At 36.9% G+C, this 18,402-nt stretch overlaps 1 protein-coding gene across 3 annotated transcripts in view; it reads left to right on the top strand.

Annotated features, from left to right (window-relative positions):
* Positions 1-15,756, top strand: part of LOC131542519 (membrane-associated guanylate kinase, WW and PDZ domain-containing protein 3) — a 108,933-nt gene extending 93,177 nt beyond the window's left edge. The window contains exons 9-22 of one of the 3 annotated variants that reach the window (XM_058779292.1): positions 123-317; positions 2,073-2,693; positions 4,595-4,626; positions 5,394-5,553; positions 7,259-7,353; positions 7,482-7,674; positions 7,785-7,964; positions 9,350-9,547; positions 10,170-10,257; positions 10,423-10,528; positions 10,921-11,058; positions 11,845-11,980; positions 12,130-12,215; positions 12,464-12,582. In XM_058779292.1, coding sequence (XP_058635275.1) covers positions 123-317; positions 2,073-2,693; positions 4,595-4,626; positions 5,394-5,553; positions 7,259-7,353; positions 7,482-7,674; positions 7,785-7,964; positions 9,350-9,547; positions 10,170-10,257; positions 10,423-10,528; positions 10,921-11,058; positions 11,845-11,980; positions 12,130-12,182 — 2,195 coding nt within the window. In that variant the 3' untranslated portion in view covers positions 12,183-12,215; positions 12,464-12,582. Of the gene's footprint in view, positions 1-122; positions 318-2,072; positions 2,694-4,594; positions 4,627-5,393; positions 5,554-7,258; positions 7,354-7,481; positions 7,675-7,784; positions 7,965-9,349; positions 9,548-10,169; positions 10,258-10,422; positions 10,529-10,920; positions 11,059-11,844; positions 11,981-12,129; positions 12,216-12,463 lie in introns of all 3 variants that reach the window. The other 2 variants (XM_058779291.1, XM_058779290.1) reach the window with 2 other exon arrangements.
* Positions 15,757-18,402: the final 2,646 nt, after the last annotated feature.

Genomic DNA, 18,402 nt, shown 5'->3' with positions numbered 1-18,402 from the left:
TATATACCGTAAATCTACTGTATCAATGTCTAGTTGTTTACAGTTTTGTCTTTTTGCATATTTTATGTGAAGTCATCACAGATGTTGTCTGTCTGTGTCTTCCTCTCCTTCTGTCTCTGTAGGTGGAGCGGCTGGTACGCCCGGGTTCACGCGGGACCCAACCCAGCTGAAGGGGGAGCTGTATCACACGGCTCTCAGGAAGAGCCAGCAGGGCTTTGGTTTCACCATCATTGGTGGAGACCGCCTTGATGAGTTCCTGCAGGTGAAGAACGTTCTCGCTGATGGCCCGGCCGCCCAGGACAACAAGATGGCCTCTGGTGAGTGATGCCTAATTTGGTGAATGGTTTTTAGGGGAACATCCACAATTCGCATTAGGGCTAATTAGGAAGTCAGCTTATGAATGACTTAATTATAGATATCTCATCACATTAAACTGGGATAGGAAAAGGGTATTACCATAATAAGGCTACACAATAATGGCTTTATTTACTCACCCTCATGTTGTTCCAAACCATTTGACTTTTTTTCTTCTGTGAAACAAAAATGTGATATTTTGAAGAATCATGCTTTTTTTCCATATCATTCTTATTTTAATATTACTTATATCATCACAGTTTTTTATTATTATTCTGAAATAGCTTTTGTTTTAACATTTTCATAGTAATTTTGTTGTGCTTTAGTCATTTTTATTACTTTTTTCAATATTGCCATTACATTATTTAAATGTATATGTATAATGTATAATGTTTTATACTTTTAGTTTTAGTATAATACCCTGGTTCCATACAGCAACAGTCCATTGTGACCATAATGGCAAGGCTTGAAAAAGTCTTCTAAACCCACATGATAACCAAAAAAGACTGAAATTTAAAGGGATACTCACTTACCCCTATGACGTTTCAAACACGTTCCAAAGCTTCGTTCGTCTTCTGAACACAATTTAAGATACTTTGGATGAAAACCGGGAGGTTTGTGACCGTCCCATTAACTGGCAAGTAAATTACACTGTCAAGGCACAGAAAAGTATAAAAAACATCGCCAAAATAGTCTGTCATAATAATTCTGTCATTAGTGGTTCAATCTGAATTTTATGAAACGATGAGAATATTTTTTGTACGCAAAGAAAATAAAAATAACGACAGTAACTCATGGATACGTATTGTACGTTTATTTACGCTTTGATTTGAAAGAAAACAGCGTATCCATGTGTTACTGATGATGACAGAGAATAGCGTACGCACTTTGTGTCCATCGGATGCTCTCCAAAATGGCGCTACGCTGACACAGAGGAGACGAATTGTTGAATAAATGTCTTTATTTTTATTTTCTTTGCGTACAAAAAGTATTCCCGCCACTTCATTAAATTCAGGTTGAACCACTGATGGCAGATGGACTATTTTGGCGATGTGTTTTATACTTTTCTGTGCCTTGACAGTGTAATTTACTTGGCAGTCAATGGGACAGTCACAAACCTCCTTGTTTTCATCTAAAAGATCTTAAATTGTGTTCCGAGGACGAACGAAGTTTTACAGGTTTGGAACGACATGGGGGTAAGTGATTAATGACAAAATTTTCATTTTGGGGTGGAGTATCCCTTTAAGTCATTATTCACTAATTAATAATATTCATTTCCATTGAGTTGTTAAGTAGAGAGCTGCTGTAGATCATTGAGTGAGTGAACAAATCAGTATGATTCATGAACTGGATCAGCTGATTCCAAAAAAAATCAAAAGAATGATTCATTCACTGATCGAGTTCAGAAACACTTGGACTATAGTACACAAGTCACACAAACTGCTTGGTATTTCTTTGTCATTTTTGTATCTTATCAAATGTGCATATAAAAAAGATCTGTGTCAAAAATTTTCAAAGGCTCTCAAAGAAATAATACACATTTGAAATGACATAGTGTAAGGGTGAGTAAATAAGGACAGAATATTTAATTTTGTCTAAACTATTCCTTTCATCTAGTGTCTTTCAAGAACATAAATGGATTAGAAAAGTTGTTAATCCACTTTGTAACGATCCTTTTCCTTTCTGACGCTGTCAAATTCCCTCTCTTTTCAACCTAGGTGATGTAATTGTGGAAATCAATGGCACACTTGTCTTAGGCAAAACCCACGCTGACGTGGTCCACATGTTCCAGTGCATCCCAATTAATCAGTATGTTGACATGGTCCTCTGTCGTGGATACTCGCTTCCCCCTGACGTGGATGTGGACAGCGAGGACCTTCCCCCTCCACCTCCACCTCCGACAGGAGAGATCGTAACCGCTGTACCCCTCATCAATGGCCAGCCACTGCTGGTCAAAGGTGACGCCCTTCACGGCTCCTCCCAGGAGCTTCACTATGTAACCACAGATGCCAGTGGGCGGCCGGTGGTCGCCGCTCTTCCAGGAGGCAGCAGCAGCGGTGTCAATGACAGGCCCGAGACGGGGATGCTGCAGCCGGAGCTGGTGAGCGTGCCAATCGTGAAGGGACCTGGAGGATTTGGCTTCGCCATTGCAGACTGTCCGCTGGGGCAGAAGGTGAAAATGATCCTGGATGAACAGTGGTGCCGAGGCCTGTTGAAAGGAGACGTGATAAAAGAGATTAACAGGCAGAACGTGCAAACACTGAGTCACGCACAGGTGGTGGATATTCTGAAGGACCTCCCGGTGGGCAGCGAGGTGAATCTGGTGGTGTTGAGAGGAGGTAAGAGAGCAGGAGTGTGTATGGAACATCACACTGATCATTTAGGCCATAAACATACTCTAAACAAGCAGAAAAAGCCGAAGGTTTACAATAATTGTCGCATTTTAAATTAAAACGTTACTCTGCTCTCCATCACTCACTCAAAACGGATCTTAGGCATTTCTAGTAAAAACCCTGCTAAAAAGACTTTCAAAGACTTTAACTTTGAATAGCAATGAAGTGAATATAAATGTGAAAATGAATAAGACTGTCACACTTTTTAATCCTTTGAGCCTTTGTCAAGCCATCATTCAAAAAGTTTGCAGTTTGTCTTTTTCTCGTAAAATTATGATTATTGCAGTTAAATGAATTTCTTCATTTTGATTTATTGTTACTTCCTTAAATTCTGCATCATATTTAGTGCTTTCATTGGAACTTTGTTCAAATCCAGAAAGTGAAAAATTCCTGATTCATGGAAAGAGAGCACTGTAAGTCGTTTCTTGTACAGTATTTTCTGTTTTGTTTTTCAGTACAAATATCTAAATGTTCTTAATTCAAGATTTATTTGAGATGCAAAATGATGTAACATTTGTTTTCTGAAAAATATATCAAAATTAATTGTGGTTTGTTTGATTTTTTTTTATATATATATATGTAAAAACGAAAGAAAAAACTGCCAGCAGTATAAGAAAAATCAATAAAAATCTCAATTTTAATCTTAATTTTGATATATTTCTTTAGCATCTAATGTCATTTTTGCATCTCAAGTAATATATTTTGATTTAAAAATGTTTAGATATCTTTACTGGAAAACAAGACACAAATACTGAGTAAGAAAATGAATATGCAGTGTAGCAGAGGACATTTTGCAAAACACAACCTTTCATGTTCCACAGTAGAATTTTCAGCAGGGAATTACACAAACACTCTTTTCCCTTTGTCTCATTTTTTAGTTATATTTCCATTGTTCAGCAGGTGAGAAATCAGTTGCATTATTTTCCCCACTTCATAATTTTACACTTTAGCCACACTCCTCTCCTCCACTCTCACCGATCATACTTGAGGTTAGTTTCTGTCCCCTTAGGAGAATGTTATGTAAGAATGATGGACCGTTGATTCTGATACAGTTGGCAGGAGAGGCCCTGTTGCATCTTTTGCACCCACTCTGTGGGGCTGGCTGGGAATTTGGGAAATGAGTTTAGATCACAGGGGAATTCAGGATGAATAGGCAAAGAGTTCTGTGAGGATTTATTGTCTGAAGAGCGAGAGAGAGAGAGCAAGGGAGGGGGGAAAAGGGAAGAAAGAGAGCAAGATAATACTTTAATCAGTTCTGTTAGCCCTCAAAGTCTGAGTGAGTTTCGTCATTTGTTGTTTAGCCATTAAATTCAATGGAAATCTCACCAATCAAGAGAGAGACAGAGAGAAAAAAAAACAAAGGGAATGAATAAATGGCGTGGGTTCTGAATTGACAGATGGAAATGTAGCAACGTCATTATTTTATGCATGACTTCTGTCATTTGCAATGTCTTTCTCCCTGGAGGATTCATAATTTTCTCTTATGTACATATATTCTATCCATCTTTAATGGCTCCTAGATGATGCATGTGTCATAATTAACTCAGCTCGAAATTGGCTCAGGAAACGCCCCACTTTGAAGCACTTGAATGGCGCTTCCTCTTTGAGTAGCTTTTTAGATGGATTGGAATTAATAATGTAGCATTGAAACAATGTATTCTCATGCCTTTTTCATATTTGAGAGGCAACAACCATGAAACGCTGTCATTATAATAAGGCTAGAAACTTTCTATCCCAGTAACAAGTTCTTGTTTTTTTTCATCTGTCTGTTGATGAGTGCCTGTTCCCCCATTATTTTCTCCTTCAGTGCTACTTATGTCTCTCATTTGCCTTTTCTCTGTTTCTAGGTCAGACATCGCCTGTGAAGAGTCTAAGACCTGTGAGTATGATAATAGATTTCAGAGGTGATAATGACCTTGTAGAACTGAGGAAATGGCTGAATATTTCATCTTGTGCTCAATAATTGTGTCTCAATTATTGTTCGTACTTGGGGTTTGGGATTTGAACAAACCCCCTTATGTAAATACCAAAGTTTGGTAGCTGACACGTCCCAGGCCATTTGTACTGAATCGTGTGGCGTGTACTACTTTGAAGTGATAGGATGTACGATTTTCACTTGAGAATGATGAAACGGGCGAAAACAATCCCATATACTTGCATTGAAAAAGGGCTTTGAGGGATCAGAATATAATTGAGAAGGCCCTTTTTGCCCTTTGCCCTTTTTACTCTAGTATCAAACTGGTGAGTTTTGTATGGACATCACTCACAGTTACTACAATAAATGCTTTGAAAGACCAGTAACTTGTAACACGAGGCAAAACAGCAAAAATATGAATTGTATGAGTATGTTGAGTGTGCTTCATTTTCCAATGGGTTTACTGATAGACTGTAAAATATTCCATTCAGTATCACTCTTGCACACACTTGCATATGAAGTATGGGAATTTTCCTGCAAACCAGAAGGCCCAATCCAACCATAATAGTATTTCTGTTGATATAGGCTATCTTTCTGTATGCACTTCCTTTTATTCTCTCAGAGGATTATGCCCAGTAAACAGTTTAAATACTGCTTGGTGTAGTTCACATCTGTGTGCACTCTGCTGGTCACTTTGTGAAGTGGTATTAAAACACATTTTATTCCAACAGAGACCGGGGTTGAGTGCCAGCACTGAGACTCTGGACCGTTGCCATGACATCATGGTTCCCCAGGCTTTGACCTATCACTCAAACACACTGCCATGCAGCTCTCCAAAACAAGACGCTTCCCTCCACTACAGCAAACCTAAAGCCTTGTCGGAGAGCATAGGTGAGTCTCTGCTGAGTTCATCCAGCAAGAAGCAAACTCTTTTATGTTACAGTACCAAGATCTGAATGCTATATCCTGTATCAGATACTTCTTTTGCATTATCTATTTAAAGTATGGGAGAGCATTTCCGTCTCAGAGTAAAAAATAGAGTAATAGTGTAATGAAGTTTACGTAAATGAAGTAAAAAACTGAATTAAGTAAAACACTATTGCCTTATTTTTTTATTATATATAGAAAAAGGTAATAAGGTAAAATTATAGTAAAATTACATATAAAAAAATAAGATTATATATTAGTGCTGTCAAATGATTAATCGCACTCAAAAGTTTGTGTTTACGTAATGAATATGTGTGTACTGTTTATATTTGTGTGCATATAAATACACACACATGCATGTGTATATATACATGCATGTGTGTGTGTATATATATATATATATATATATATATATATATATTAGTGCTGTCAAACGATTAATTGCATCCAAAATAAAAGTTTTTTTTTTACATAATATATGTATGTGTACTTAGTTTATTTATTATGTATATATATATAAATACACACACATACTGTCACGGTGTGGTGCGGGAGAGAATAATACACTAATACAACAAAGATAACAATAAACAGTATTTAATAATCCACATATGGGTAATCCAATGCAAGGAAGCAGTATACACACACACCTGAGTAATACAGACATAAGACCAGACAAAGAAACACTGAACTGAATACAACTTATATATGGAGGTTAATTGACGAGACACACCTGAACATAATGACACAATCAGACATTGGCAGAAACTAGGTCACACAGAGCACATGGGGAATGAAAAACACAAACAAAAGTCCATGACTGTGACACATACAGTATATATTTTTTAAATATTTACACGTATATACATTCATAAATTTATATTATTATATTTTATATTATATATAAATATATTTAATACATAAACATAACATATTTTTCATAAATATATATTCATATATACATAATAAATATAAACAGTACACACTGTATATTATGTAAACAAAAACTTTTATTTTGGATGCGATTAATCAATTGACAACACTAAATATAAAGCTATTTTAATTTAGCTTATTTTATTTAAATTATTTATTTCAAATACACATTCAGAACAGGGTTTTTTTGTAATATTTTTTTTCACATTCAAATCATAATACATGAGAAAACGGCACACTAGAGACAATATAATGAGAGCCGTGGGCAAATGTCTTGTTCTTTCATATATTCTGTAATTGGTTTAGGTGTGTGAAACTTTGAATGAGATTTATGAGCAGAAGATTTTCAGTTAATATCAATTTTAAAAAGTTGTTGAATGGCTTTGGGAGACTTTGAATATAGTTTGAATGGAGTGTTTTATAGTACTTTTTCCCATTGGAGCTTTACAGTCTGAATCACCAACCACTATTATTGTATGGAAAAGAGCAGCTGTTTAATATGAGCTTCACGTTAAAAAAACAAAAACATATGGTTTTCAAATGACATATTTGAGAAAACTATCCTTTTAATTTATGATCTGAATGCAGAGACACAGAAAAGGCCATGTGCATGGCAAATACTGTTGCTATTATTTTTGGTTTTGCTTTTTTTGTGATGAATTGATGAATGTGGTTAATTCCATGTTTTCCAAATTATATATTGTACTTCCATGTAATTTTGTCTATTTTTATACAGGACCTCACTATAAAGAGTTGGACGTGTTCATCAAGAGAGATCAGGAGACAGGCTTTGGCTTCCGTGTGCTTGGAGGAGAAGGTGCAGAACAACCAGTGAGTGCCTCATACTTCTGTAACCACATTACTGGATATTTATATTCACGGACTGTATTTATGTGATTTATTAGCAGATCGACTTTCTGTCTTAACTCTAAAACGGGCTATCTGTCTAATTTCATTAGGTTTACATTGGTGCCATCATTCCCCAGGGGGCAGCAGAGAAGGAAGGCCGTCTGAGGGCCGGAGATGAGCTCGTTGGCATCGATGGCATCACTGTGAAGGGGAAATCTCACAAACAAGTTCTGGATCTGATGACTAATGCAGCACGCAACGGAGAAGTGCTGCTTTCAGTGTGCAGGAAGGTCATTTACAGAGGTGAGTGCTGCTGACTGACAGGCCTTAGACATAAAACCAGCGCTGGAGTGTAATTAACTGCCTGAAAAGCTTTCATTAAAGGTCAGTCCGTGTAATCTTCTGCTCTATAGATGCCCTGGAGGATGTTGGGAGCGGAGCGTTGACCCTTGTGAATGGCTCACCACGGCTTCCACGTATCCAGGTGCCAAGCATCAAGGACCAGGGGTCATTTGATATCACGCTCCATCGTAAAGATAACGAGGGCTTTGGCTTTGTCATTCTCACATCGAAGAGCAAACCGCCACCTGGAGGTAACAGCAGATTCATTGATGCACCAGCCGAAGTCATTTGGCAAATAAACAAGAAAAAAATTAGATATCATTAGAATTGGGAATCAAGAACCTAGTGAAAAATAAATATGCTAAAATGTATTTGAAATACATTGATTTCATGCTAAATATACTACAAATACATTTACATATTTATGTACTTAATAAAAATACCCTGCAATTGTACTTTTAGTATACTAAACTAGTATAGTATAAAAAGTCTGCTAAATTGGAACAACTAATTTTGTATTTAATACACTTTAATTGTGTGGAAGTAATGCTGAAGTCCAACTAAAGATATACTTAAGTATATTTGTGCCATAGTGGAGCTGTTGCAAGTATACTTCAGGTACACTTCAAATATCATGCATTTAAAGACCAATATTATTCAAAGATCATACAACCCTCATCAATAGTGACATTAAAACACATTATAGACTTAATATTAAGAAATGTGCACTGTGCACAGATAGTACTCCAAATAAAGTTTAATTATAAGTTTTATTTCAGTAAGTCTCGAGCAACAGGTCAATAAATATGTTAATAGATTTGAACTATACTTAGTATGAAATAAATGTATTTTAAATATATTACTTTTTATATTTATACTAAATATATTATATAAAATGTACTAATATTTTATTTAATGTCTAATGTACTGTATGACACTGTTCCATGCACCAGAATTAAACATTTTTTTTAAATACGAGTAATTTAATTTAATTTAATTTTTTTTTAAATTTAAATTTAATTTAATGTCATTTCATTTAATAATTATGTATAAATGTTATATATTTAATTTTATTTGACTAAGTATATAGTTATTTCCTCAAAAGAATCATCAATTGCTCTGGAATTGGAAAAAGAATCATGATGGACGACTAATCAACTATTTGTAAAGTTGACTACTGTAATTTTAGATTTTGTATAATGTTTTTTTGTTTCAATTTAATTTTACCATGGTTGTTGTGGTTTAATGTCATGTTGACACAGTTGTGCACTTTTTAAGTGTTTAACATTTTGCACAGTAAAAGTTATTCCTTTATTTTCATCGTCTTTTATGGCCACTGTAGTCATACAAACTATAGTAGTCAGTGGTGGTTGCATCACAACTTGCACTGTTCATTGAGCATATTACGTCATCAGCATTGCATGTTCATTTATTTAGATTTTAAGATGTTATGTTAAAAATACAGTAGTTTAAATTTAAAAAGTGCCTTGAGGCCCCTGTTCTCTGTTCCATTCCACTAAATCCAGCTGTTTTAGTTTTACACAACCCCAGAATTGTTACATTTTCTTATGATTCATTCATTATGATTATAAATACAACACAAGCCATTCCAATTCTGCTAAGTGATTTGCCTAAGTGTGTGTTGCAGTGATTCCGCATAAGATTGGTCGAATAATCGAGGGCAGTCCGACTGACCGCTGCGGACTGCTGAACGTGGGCGACCGCATTTCCGCTGTGAACAGCCAGTCCATTGTGGAGCTCTCTCACAACGACATTGTTCAGCTTATCAAAGACGCGGGGAACTCCGTCACACTCACCGTGGTTCCTGAGGACGGTGAGTGAGATAATGAAATGTCACATAAATACTGCCGCAGTACATATCGAGGGGTGAGAACCAAAAAGGCGTAAGTGACATTTCACCAACTTTACAGGAGAGCCAAAACAAAAATTTGTACACTTATGGATGACAGTAGAAAGAGCTCATTAAGAGCTTTCATTTGATATATATATCTCCATTTCACCAAAAATATCACTGGTTCTCACCCCTCGATATTCATGCTTTCTCAACCTGTGCCTCATGCTTTGATTTGTCACACTAAGGCAATAACATAGCTTAAATTGAAAGGCTAATAACCACAGTGAAATTTAATATCAATTATGCATGCATATTTAAATATAAAGGGCGTTTAGACCAATTATTAGCCTATTTCAACTACAAAACATGACTATACACAGTTCATTTATGTCAATTTTAATACATGTTAGATCACATGCATGAATATGATACAACAAAACAGCATTAATTGCCACATGCTTTTGCAGTTCAAATCTTCCTGGTCTTATTGTGAAACATTCATCATTAACATTACAGAAGTGTTGCAAATGCTGTTTCATAAGGGCTTTAACACTTGATGCTTCTTATTTCATATGACAATCTGTTTTTATTGGCTGTTTAGAGTACAAAGGCCCACCCTCAGGAGCCAGTTCAGCCAAACAAAGTCCAGCACCGCAGCACAAGATTCTCAGATCCACTCAGGATGAGAGGTACAGTCCAATATTATGTCTTTAAACCACTTTAAATGCGCTCATTCCTTCTGTCTATTTGTTGTAAATTCATGTAAATTCAGCCATATATCCGATAAAATTAAGCTCTCATCACTTACGGAGGATTTAAGCCACACTTCTGCTTTATGTGTTACTTATGCACAGATATAATTTGGATATGGATGAGATCAGGGATGAGCTTGTACGGATGGAGTATAAAACTCTTCCCATGAGTGAACAGGGAACGCTGTGTGTCGCCAACTCCAAACAGGCAAGAGTCACACTTACATCACAAACTGTGCCTAAAATTTAACTAGAGAACACGTCTAGGGTAATGTATAATTGGAATATTTCAGCATTGCATAAAAAATAATGAGATCATACTAGGTATTTAAGCCAAGACTAAAAACTACAATGGACAATCAAAATCACGTCACAAAATCTAGACAAGGATTATAATTAATTTCTTCATGCCATCACAGAAATAAATTAAATTTTGAATATATATATTAAAATGGAAAACTGTTATTTTAAATTGTAATTTCAGAATTTGTTCTTGCATTTTTGTTCAAATAAATGCAGCCTAGTTGAGCATCTTTAAAGAAAAAAAAAACATGACCCAAAACTTTTGAACGGTGGTGTATATCTACATTTTCTACCTAGGGCTGTATTGCGGTAGAGTTGGAGCGCGGACCTCGTGGTTTTGGCTTCAGTCTGAGAGGAGGAACGGAGTATAACATGGGCCTCTACATCCTGCGGCTGGCTGAGGACGGCCCTGCTCTACAGGACGGCAGGATACACGTCAGTACTGCACACCACTCTTTAATAACTCACACATTGCGGATGGAATCCGCTGACTTTTTTCCATCTTCTGCAGTGATTTTAGGGAAACATCTGCAGAGTGCGTTTAAATATAGTAAAAGATTTAAGGGACGCTGAATACCATACCTTTTTATGCTCAACATATTTCAAAGCAGGATATCCTTTTCATGGGTTTGATTCCCAGGAAATACATGAAAGAATGTATAGCTTGAATGGAATGTGGTTTGATTTGGATGAATTAAGAATTAAAGGGGTCATGAACATTATTTTGTACTGTTCTCTAAGGTCCACTTATATTATAAAGATTTTTACCTCAAAAACATTTTTGCAATTTATAAGTAATAGGCAATTTTCTGTGCAGGCGGAGGCAGTGTTTAGCCACATTATTATGTCATAAAGTGACACATTCCACAAGCTGCTGTTTTGGCAGATTGGCTTTAATATAAGCTGTTTTTAGATTAACGAGAGTTGAAACTTACACAATGTTTTTATAGCACAATGACCTCTTATATAACAAAATGATTAGGCAAATTTGAATTTCAGGTTATTATCCCTTTAAATGCAGATGTTAATTGATTTTAAAGCCATATCAGTCATCATCTTCCTGTTTGCAGTCAGTTGATATGGGTTTTTCATTGGCGGATGCTGATACATGAAAAGCAAGATATTTTGGTCTTTAACTAAACTCATCATCTTATGGCCTGAACCAGAGACCACTAAGATATTTCAATAATGATAAAACACATCTTATGCCTGAATGTGCAGGTAGGAGATCAGGTAGTGGAGATCAATGGAGAACAGACGCAAGGCATTAGTCACACCAGAGCCATTGAGCTGATCCAAGCTGGAGGAAACAAAGTGCTACTGTTACTGCGACCGCAAGCCCTCTTATCAGAGAACAGTGAGTTATGACGCACAAACACATGATGATGCTGCTGTATACGTAAGCATGCTGTAAGAACATCAAGACTACATGGGTTGCTTGCTAACTTCATCGTTGTTTCTTTATTTATTTCTTTCTTTCTCTCTCTCTCGTTCTCTTCTTTGCAGGTTGTATGAGCTCCTCTGCGATGTGTTACTGCCCCCAGGAGCATCATCACTAACAGCCTCTTTTCCTCTAGGTCTTTTATTCTTTGGTAATGGGACTTTTACTACACTTTCTTTGCTCCTTAATTGCTAGCCTTTTCCCTGCTTTATTGTGTACATTTTTAGATCTGTGAAATATGTTCATGCTCTTTGCAATCACAACACCGTGAAAAATGGTTTCACTCAAAAATATAGCATAGCAATGCATTTACATAGCAATTCATTTTTATAAGGCCTTAATTAGTCATAGTATTTTAATTCTAGGCAGTGGAACCAATGTACATCTTTTCACCCTTAGGAGATGTTATCCTTCCTGATCCGCCGGGATCCAACACTTCCAACATTCCTCTCAGTTCTCCTCTCCTTCATCTGCCATCCACCTCAGCGAAGAAGGAAACGTCAGACCTGTCAAGCTCCTTTGCCCGTTCTCGGGGCTCCTTGGATCTGGCCTGTGAGGATCCGCACTCTAAAGACAGCAAGAGGGAGAAGCAAGCCAAACCACCAAACACCAGCTCTTCCAGAGTCCCGCAGCAACGGCGCATCAAGAGTCAGTCCGCAGAGAATCTCCTTGATCTCGGAGATACAGAGAAATCCAAAAGCCCATCCAAAGACAAAGCTCGCAGCCACAAAGAAAATCTGAAACAAAGCACTCGAGACTCCCACAAGAACAGAAAGTCCTGCCAGCATAGTCGCTCAGTCAGTCCCCAGAAGACAAAGCGTGAAGGACAGGAAGTGGTAATTGGCGAAGCACAGGGACGGAAAGAGGTATGCCGTGTGAAGGGGATGCCGAGCGTGAACCAAAAGAAAAGTGACGCTGAAAGGAAGAAAAAACAGGAATCTAGAGGAAGGAAGCGAAATGAGACCCAAGAAGGGGAGGAGAGGTGGAGAGCTGAGAGAAAAGTGAGAAGCAAAGGAGAGGATGAAGCGCTTGAGCCAAAAGGGGAAACGGAGCTCAAAAGCACCCGAAAGAAGAAAAAACCGAGAGATAGAGACATGCGAAATGAGGACACCCACATATCGAGCAGAGAGGGAGACAAGAAGAGCAGACAAACAAAGGATAAGGGGGATCAAACGGAAGAAAACAGGAAGGAAATGATTACAGATAAGAATGAAAGCAGAAGAAAAGGAAATGAGAGCGAAGACAGGAAAGGCGACATTGTCACCACAGATGCGGCTCCAGTCACCACCAGGGCGAGTCTAGTCTTTGACCACCCTGGACCCTTGAGTGATGGCCTTTGGAAGATCCCTAGTTTTGCACGTATCCTCACGCACGAGGAAGCCATGCGAGATGTTTGCGAATAGTTTGGCAGTCTTTGGGAATAGAAGGTTTAAGGCCAGAAACATACGCAAGTATGTGAATACAAACGCTTGTAGCTATGATTTCACACAGTTCATCATGGATTGCAAGTTGCATTTCAGCATTTCAGCACTATCATGGGAATTAGCGCAAATTATCTGCTGGTGGAAGAGAATCTTGCTGAGCGAGTTAGTTATACTGTCGACGTGTTTATAGACCTAAATAACATCACATCTGGTTTATTGGCACAGACATTTAAAGAAAGCTAGCGCCTTCTTGAGTACAAGACTAAACATCTTCATGGGTTACTCAAGGGAATGATCGAGATTTCTTTATACGTCAGTGTACAGCAGGTCAGCGTTTCAAGCATTTGCACTTGTGAAGAACGTTGCCTAGCTAAACTTCTCCTAACATGTTCCCGATACTGTAAAAAAATCTGAATTTGAATTTTTTAATAATATTGAATTTACGGAAAACTTAGTTGATACATCATATAATACATTCTACTGCATAAACTCAAAAATAAAATTGTCTGTTACTTGTGAACTTTGGCTTGAAAATAAGCCTCGTTTTTTTTTTTTTAATCTGTGGAACACAAAAGAAGATATTTTGAAGAATACTGGTAACCAAAAGGTTTTGGCCCCAATGACTTCCATAGTATGGACAACAAATACTATGGAAATCAGTGGGACCCGAAACTGTTTGGTTGCCAGATTTCTTCAAAATATCTTCTTTCAAAGACTAAACGGTTTTGGAACCCATTGACTTCCATAGTATGGACAACAAACACTATAGAAGTCAATGGGAAATGGTCTCAGTTTATGGTCCCATTGACTTCTGTAGTGTTTGTTGTCCATACTATGGAAGTCAATGGGGCCCAAAACTGTTTAGTCTATAGAAGGTTGTTTATTACTCAGATAGGTAGCTATAAACAAGTCGACAGCTTAGAGGCACAGATATCTCGAGGTCTTAACTTTATCGCCCAACTGAATAGAGAGGTTTGAAACCGCTACAATAACACAAAGCATGTATCTTCAGTGCATAGACCAAGCATTCACATGCTTGTTCACGTACTTTCCAAGAGTATGTCTTTGGCCTTGTGCCTTGTGGCGTCAGAGCGTATCATGTGAACCATGTTCATGTGCTTCTCTTTGGACAGTGGTCAGCATGAGCTTCTCATTCAAATGAATTAAAAACGTTTGTAATAAGCAGTCTCACAGACAGACTGATTCGACATGAAGTTTCATCTAAACTGCTTTATGGAGATCATTGCTTAATCATCTTGGACAGGCAATTTCTGAGGCTTTGTGGTCGAACGCATGGAACTCCGTTTTGTCCGGACAGCCTCTTTTTAATTTGCTTCTTGCCAGCTGACATTAAACAACATGAGGACTCTGTCAACATCACAATGCAATCCTTCCTTATGCAAGGGAACATGCCCCATCAATCACCAAAACAACAATGCAAGTTTATGTTTCGGTTAAAAACAGCACGTCTTTACCCCAAAGAATCATTTTTTCCCCCTGCATGCAAACTCCTTGTTTTGTTGCATGCGTTTTAGACCCGTGCAGTTTATCTCTGACTCGTAACATTTTCAAATGGTGTAAATAAGAACTGTCTTGAAGATCGGGGGCTTTACCAGGGACTTTTCAGACTGTTCTCTCTTCCATGTCTTTGATTCCTTGATCTCCAAATATTATAATTGCAAATGACCAGAAACTTGTGCTTTAATATACCAAGATCATTATCAAATGTTTATTTATTGAAATGTGTATATGAATAGATACATGTAGCTATAATGTCAGATTGTGACATTGATTTCGGTGTAGAGATCCAAGCTCTTTCTAAGCACCGTGGTAGTTTTACCTTGTAGCAACTGTTTTGACTTGTCACAAAACAAATGGTACATGCAAATGTATTTTTAAATATTCTATGAAATCAGATTTAATATGGTAAATATTTATTTTATTTTTTTCCTGGACATGCATGTCCAGTCTGCTCAAGATGAAGGCAAGCAGTGCAAGCAATTCAACCACTCAGTTATGAGGCTACACTGTACTTTACAGCAGTCAAGCTTTGGTTTATGACCATCAGAAGCCAATGCGCATGGGTGAACCTCATGAAGGTTGTCAAGGGGTCATATCTGATGTCAAATTTAAAAGAAAATATTTTGGATTAAAGGAATAGTTCACCTGAAAATGAAAATTTGCTGAAAATTTACCCACATTCAGGCCATCAAAGAATGAATGGGTGCCGTCAGAATGAGAGTCCAGACAGCTGATAAAAAGCCTCACAATAATCCACAAGTAGTCCACATGAGTTAAGTACATCAATTACTGTCTTGTGAAGTGAAAAGCTGTGTGTCTGTAATAAACAAATCCATCGCTTCTGGCCAAAATACTGACATGTTTGTTTTGGACAGTTTTGGCTGGTAAACTGTGCGTAATCTTCGCATCTTTCCCTCCTGATTCACACAAAAACTTTTTCACTGGAGAAAGCAATATTATGGATCGAAGACTTTTGAAAACTTCTTGATGATGAATTTGTTTCTTATAAACACACACCTTTTCACTTCATAATGTAAATTGATGGACTGGAGTGGTGTGGATTACTTGTGGATTATTGTGATGTTTTTATCAGCTGTTTGGACTCTCATTCTGACGGCACCCATTCACTGCAGAGGATTCATTGGTGAGCAAGTGATTTTGGGTGTACTATTCCTTTAAGAGAATAAAGCCTGCTTTATTATGATCATTTATTTTTTAATATCATGAAATTATTTTTATGACAATTATAAGCACATTTACTCTTCAAAATCAAATTACTGTAATTTTTTGCATTAGGTTTAACTTAGGAGTGTCTAATATGTCTGCAGTGAAAAGCAAACCTTCTGAATCAATTACAGAGAATTTTTAGGGGAGAGAAATGTGCTTAAATTCATGCATACTGTCACAATGAAACAAATTGCAAGAATCCTACAAATAGACTTCATTAGGCTTCATTGTCTTTATGCAAATTTTGATTTTGGAGGTGAAATATGATCTAGACAATTTTCTGTGAGATTCACCCTAATGTGCAAAGATTCAGTCTTTAAATACAGACTATAAAGTAGGGGAAAATGATCTCTCCTAAAAACAGGAATGTTGCGGGTGTAATGTCTTCTTTCAAGCTATCTATTTTAAGATCATCATCTAATGTTTTCCATGCTTGCTTGCAACACATGATTGGTTGTGGGAGGTTTCTGAAAGGGCTGATTTATTGGGGTTTTGAGGTCTGAAATGTGGCCAAGATAAACGTGTAAGGTGAGATTATATAGGAAGTGATATGATTTATCAATACCAAAGGACTGGTGGCCATTTCATATGCTGTGTGTGACGTGATTATGACCTCAGGGTTTGGATATGTAACTAACAGCGGTGACACAGCTTTGATATAAAGCAAATGATGAGAACGCAAACTAATTACAAAGACAAGTTTATTGTTCATGATAAGTTGTGGTGTTACATTGTGTTTTTGTGCAAATGACAGACTTTGAAAACTGTTTAAATTCAACAAAATGTGAAGACGTCATGAAAGCAATGTTAGCATCTGCTGTACATACGTAACTCATCTTCATTGTTCATATTTAAAAGTGAGGCCTAGAATCACCTCATATTAGACTAAATACATATGGGCTCAGTATAACGTGGTCTGATTCATGTAAATGTTTAAATAATGTACAGCAACTTTATAACAAAATAGCTGAGTGGTCTCTCAGAAGAAAGAATAGAAATCTGTATATTTGTTCCGTTATTTTTCTAAGTAATTATTTAAGTATGGCGGGAAAATATTTCAAGTCAGTGCAAAGAAAATAAAATCATATCCTGGTGTTCTGGTCATGTAACGTTTTATGCAAAATCAAATCAAATGAGTTTTAAAATTTGTATCAAAAATCTCAAGGGAGTTTTTCATTTTTTAAATGAAAAGGGTCTCCTGAACAATCCACTTTTACGCCAAATTCACTTTGTTCCCCTTTAATCGAAATCTTGTGACTTCTGCTTCAGAATAATGATGTTATTGAAATATCTGAATTATTCCTTAATTGGCATTTCTATATTTAACATCAGCTCTGTTTAATTTATATTTAATTAAGATCATTTTCTGCTGAGTTTTGCAGAGGAACAGACAGTGTGACAAAACCGAGCGCACACAGATAAGAGCAGCGTTTGACTAATTTCATTATTTTAAGATGACTTGAAGCTATAAGATTTTAAAAATACAATGACTGTGACCATGACATTTATTATCCCAGCTCAAGTTGTCTACAGAAAGTCTTATCCTGGCCTGTCACGCCTACAGCATTGTCTAGATGATAAAACCTATGGCTTGTCACACAGAACAAAACGTAGACTACTTTAATGGCTTACAGTAAAGAAATATGCCAGTCTAAGCGGAATTTGTTCTGCTGAGTTAAGCAGAACACTGCTGTATCATTTCATGATTGCTCAGCGACGTGTAAAGTACTCAGTACCGTAGAGACTGGAGGAGATATTTTAGGTGGTAGCAGAGATATAAAGGAGCAGATAAATGAATTGCAAACCACTGAAGCAGTGGTGAAAGTAGATAATAAATGTATGACAGGTGAAATATATAAGGATTCTTTAACATGCAGGCCTTACGGTTTCTATGATCTGCCACCAGGTGTCACTAACGAGTCATTTCCAATAAAACACATCACTCATGTAAGCAAAACATTTTCTTATGTACTTATAATGAATGCACATTTTAATATATTAGTGTTATAATGCAAAAAATTACACAGCTGTGTGGTCTTGTTGAAATGCAATAGTTGAGGCTTGAGCAGTAAAGTTATTACATGGGCCCCAGTGCATGGCGGAAAACAGGAATGCTATTAAACAAACAACCACTCTATATCTTTAGTCTTTTAACCTTAATTGCTG

Source organism: Onychostoma macrolepis, chromosome 06, assembly GCF_012432095.1.
Source record: "Onychostoma macrolepis isolate SWU-2019 chromosome 06, ASM1243209v1, whole genome shotgun sequence".
Lineage (NCBI taxonomy): Eukaryota > Metazoa > Chordata > Actinopteri > Cypriniformes > Cyprinidae > Onychostoma > Onychostoma macrolepis.
Note: the sequence above shows the minus strand (reverse complement) of the source record. Positions and strands in the feature narration are given on the sequence as shown.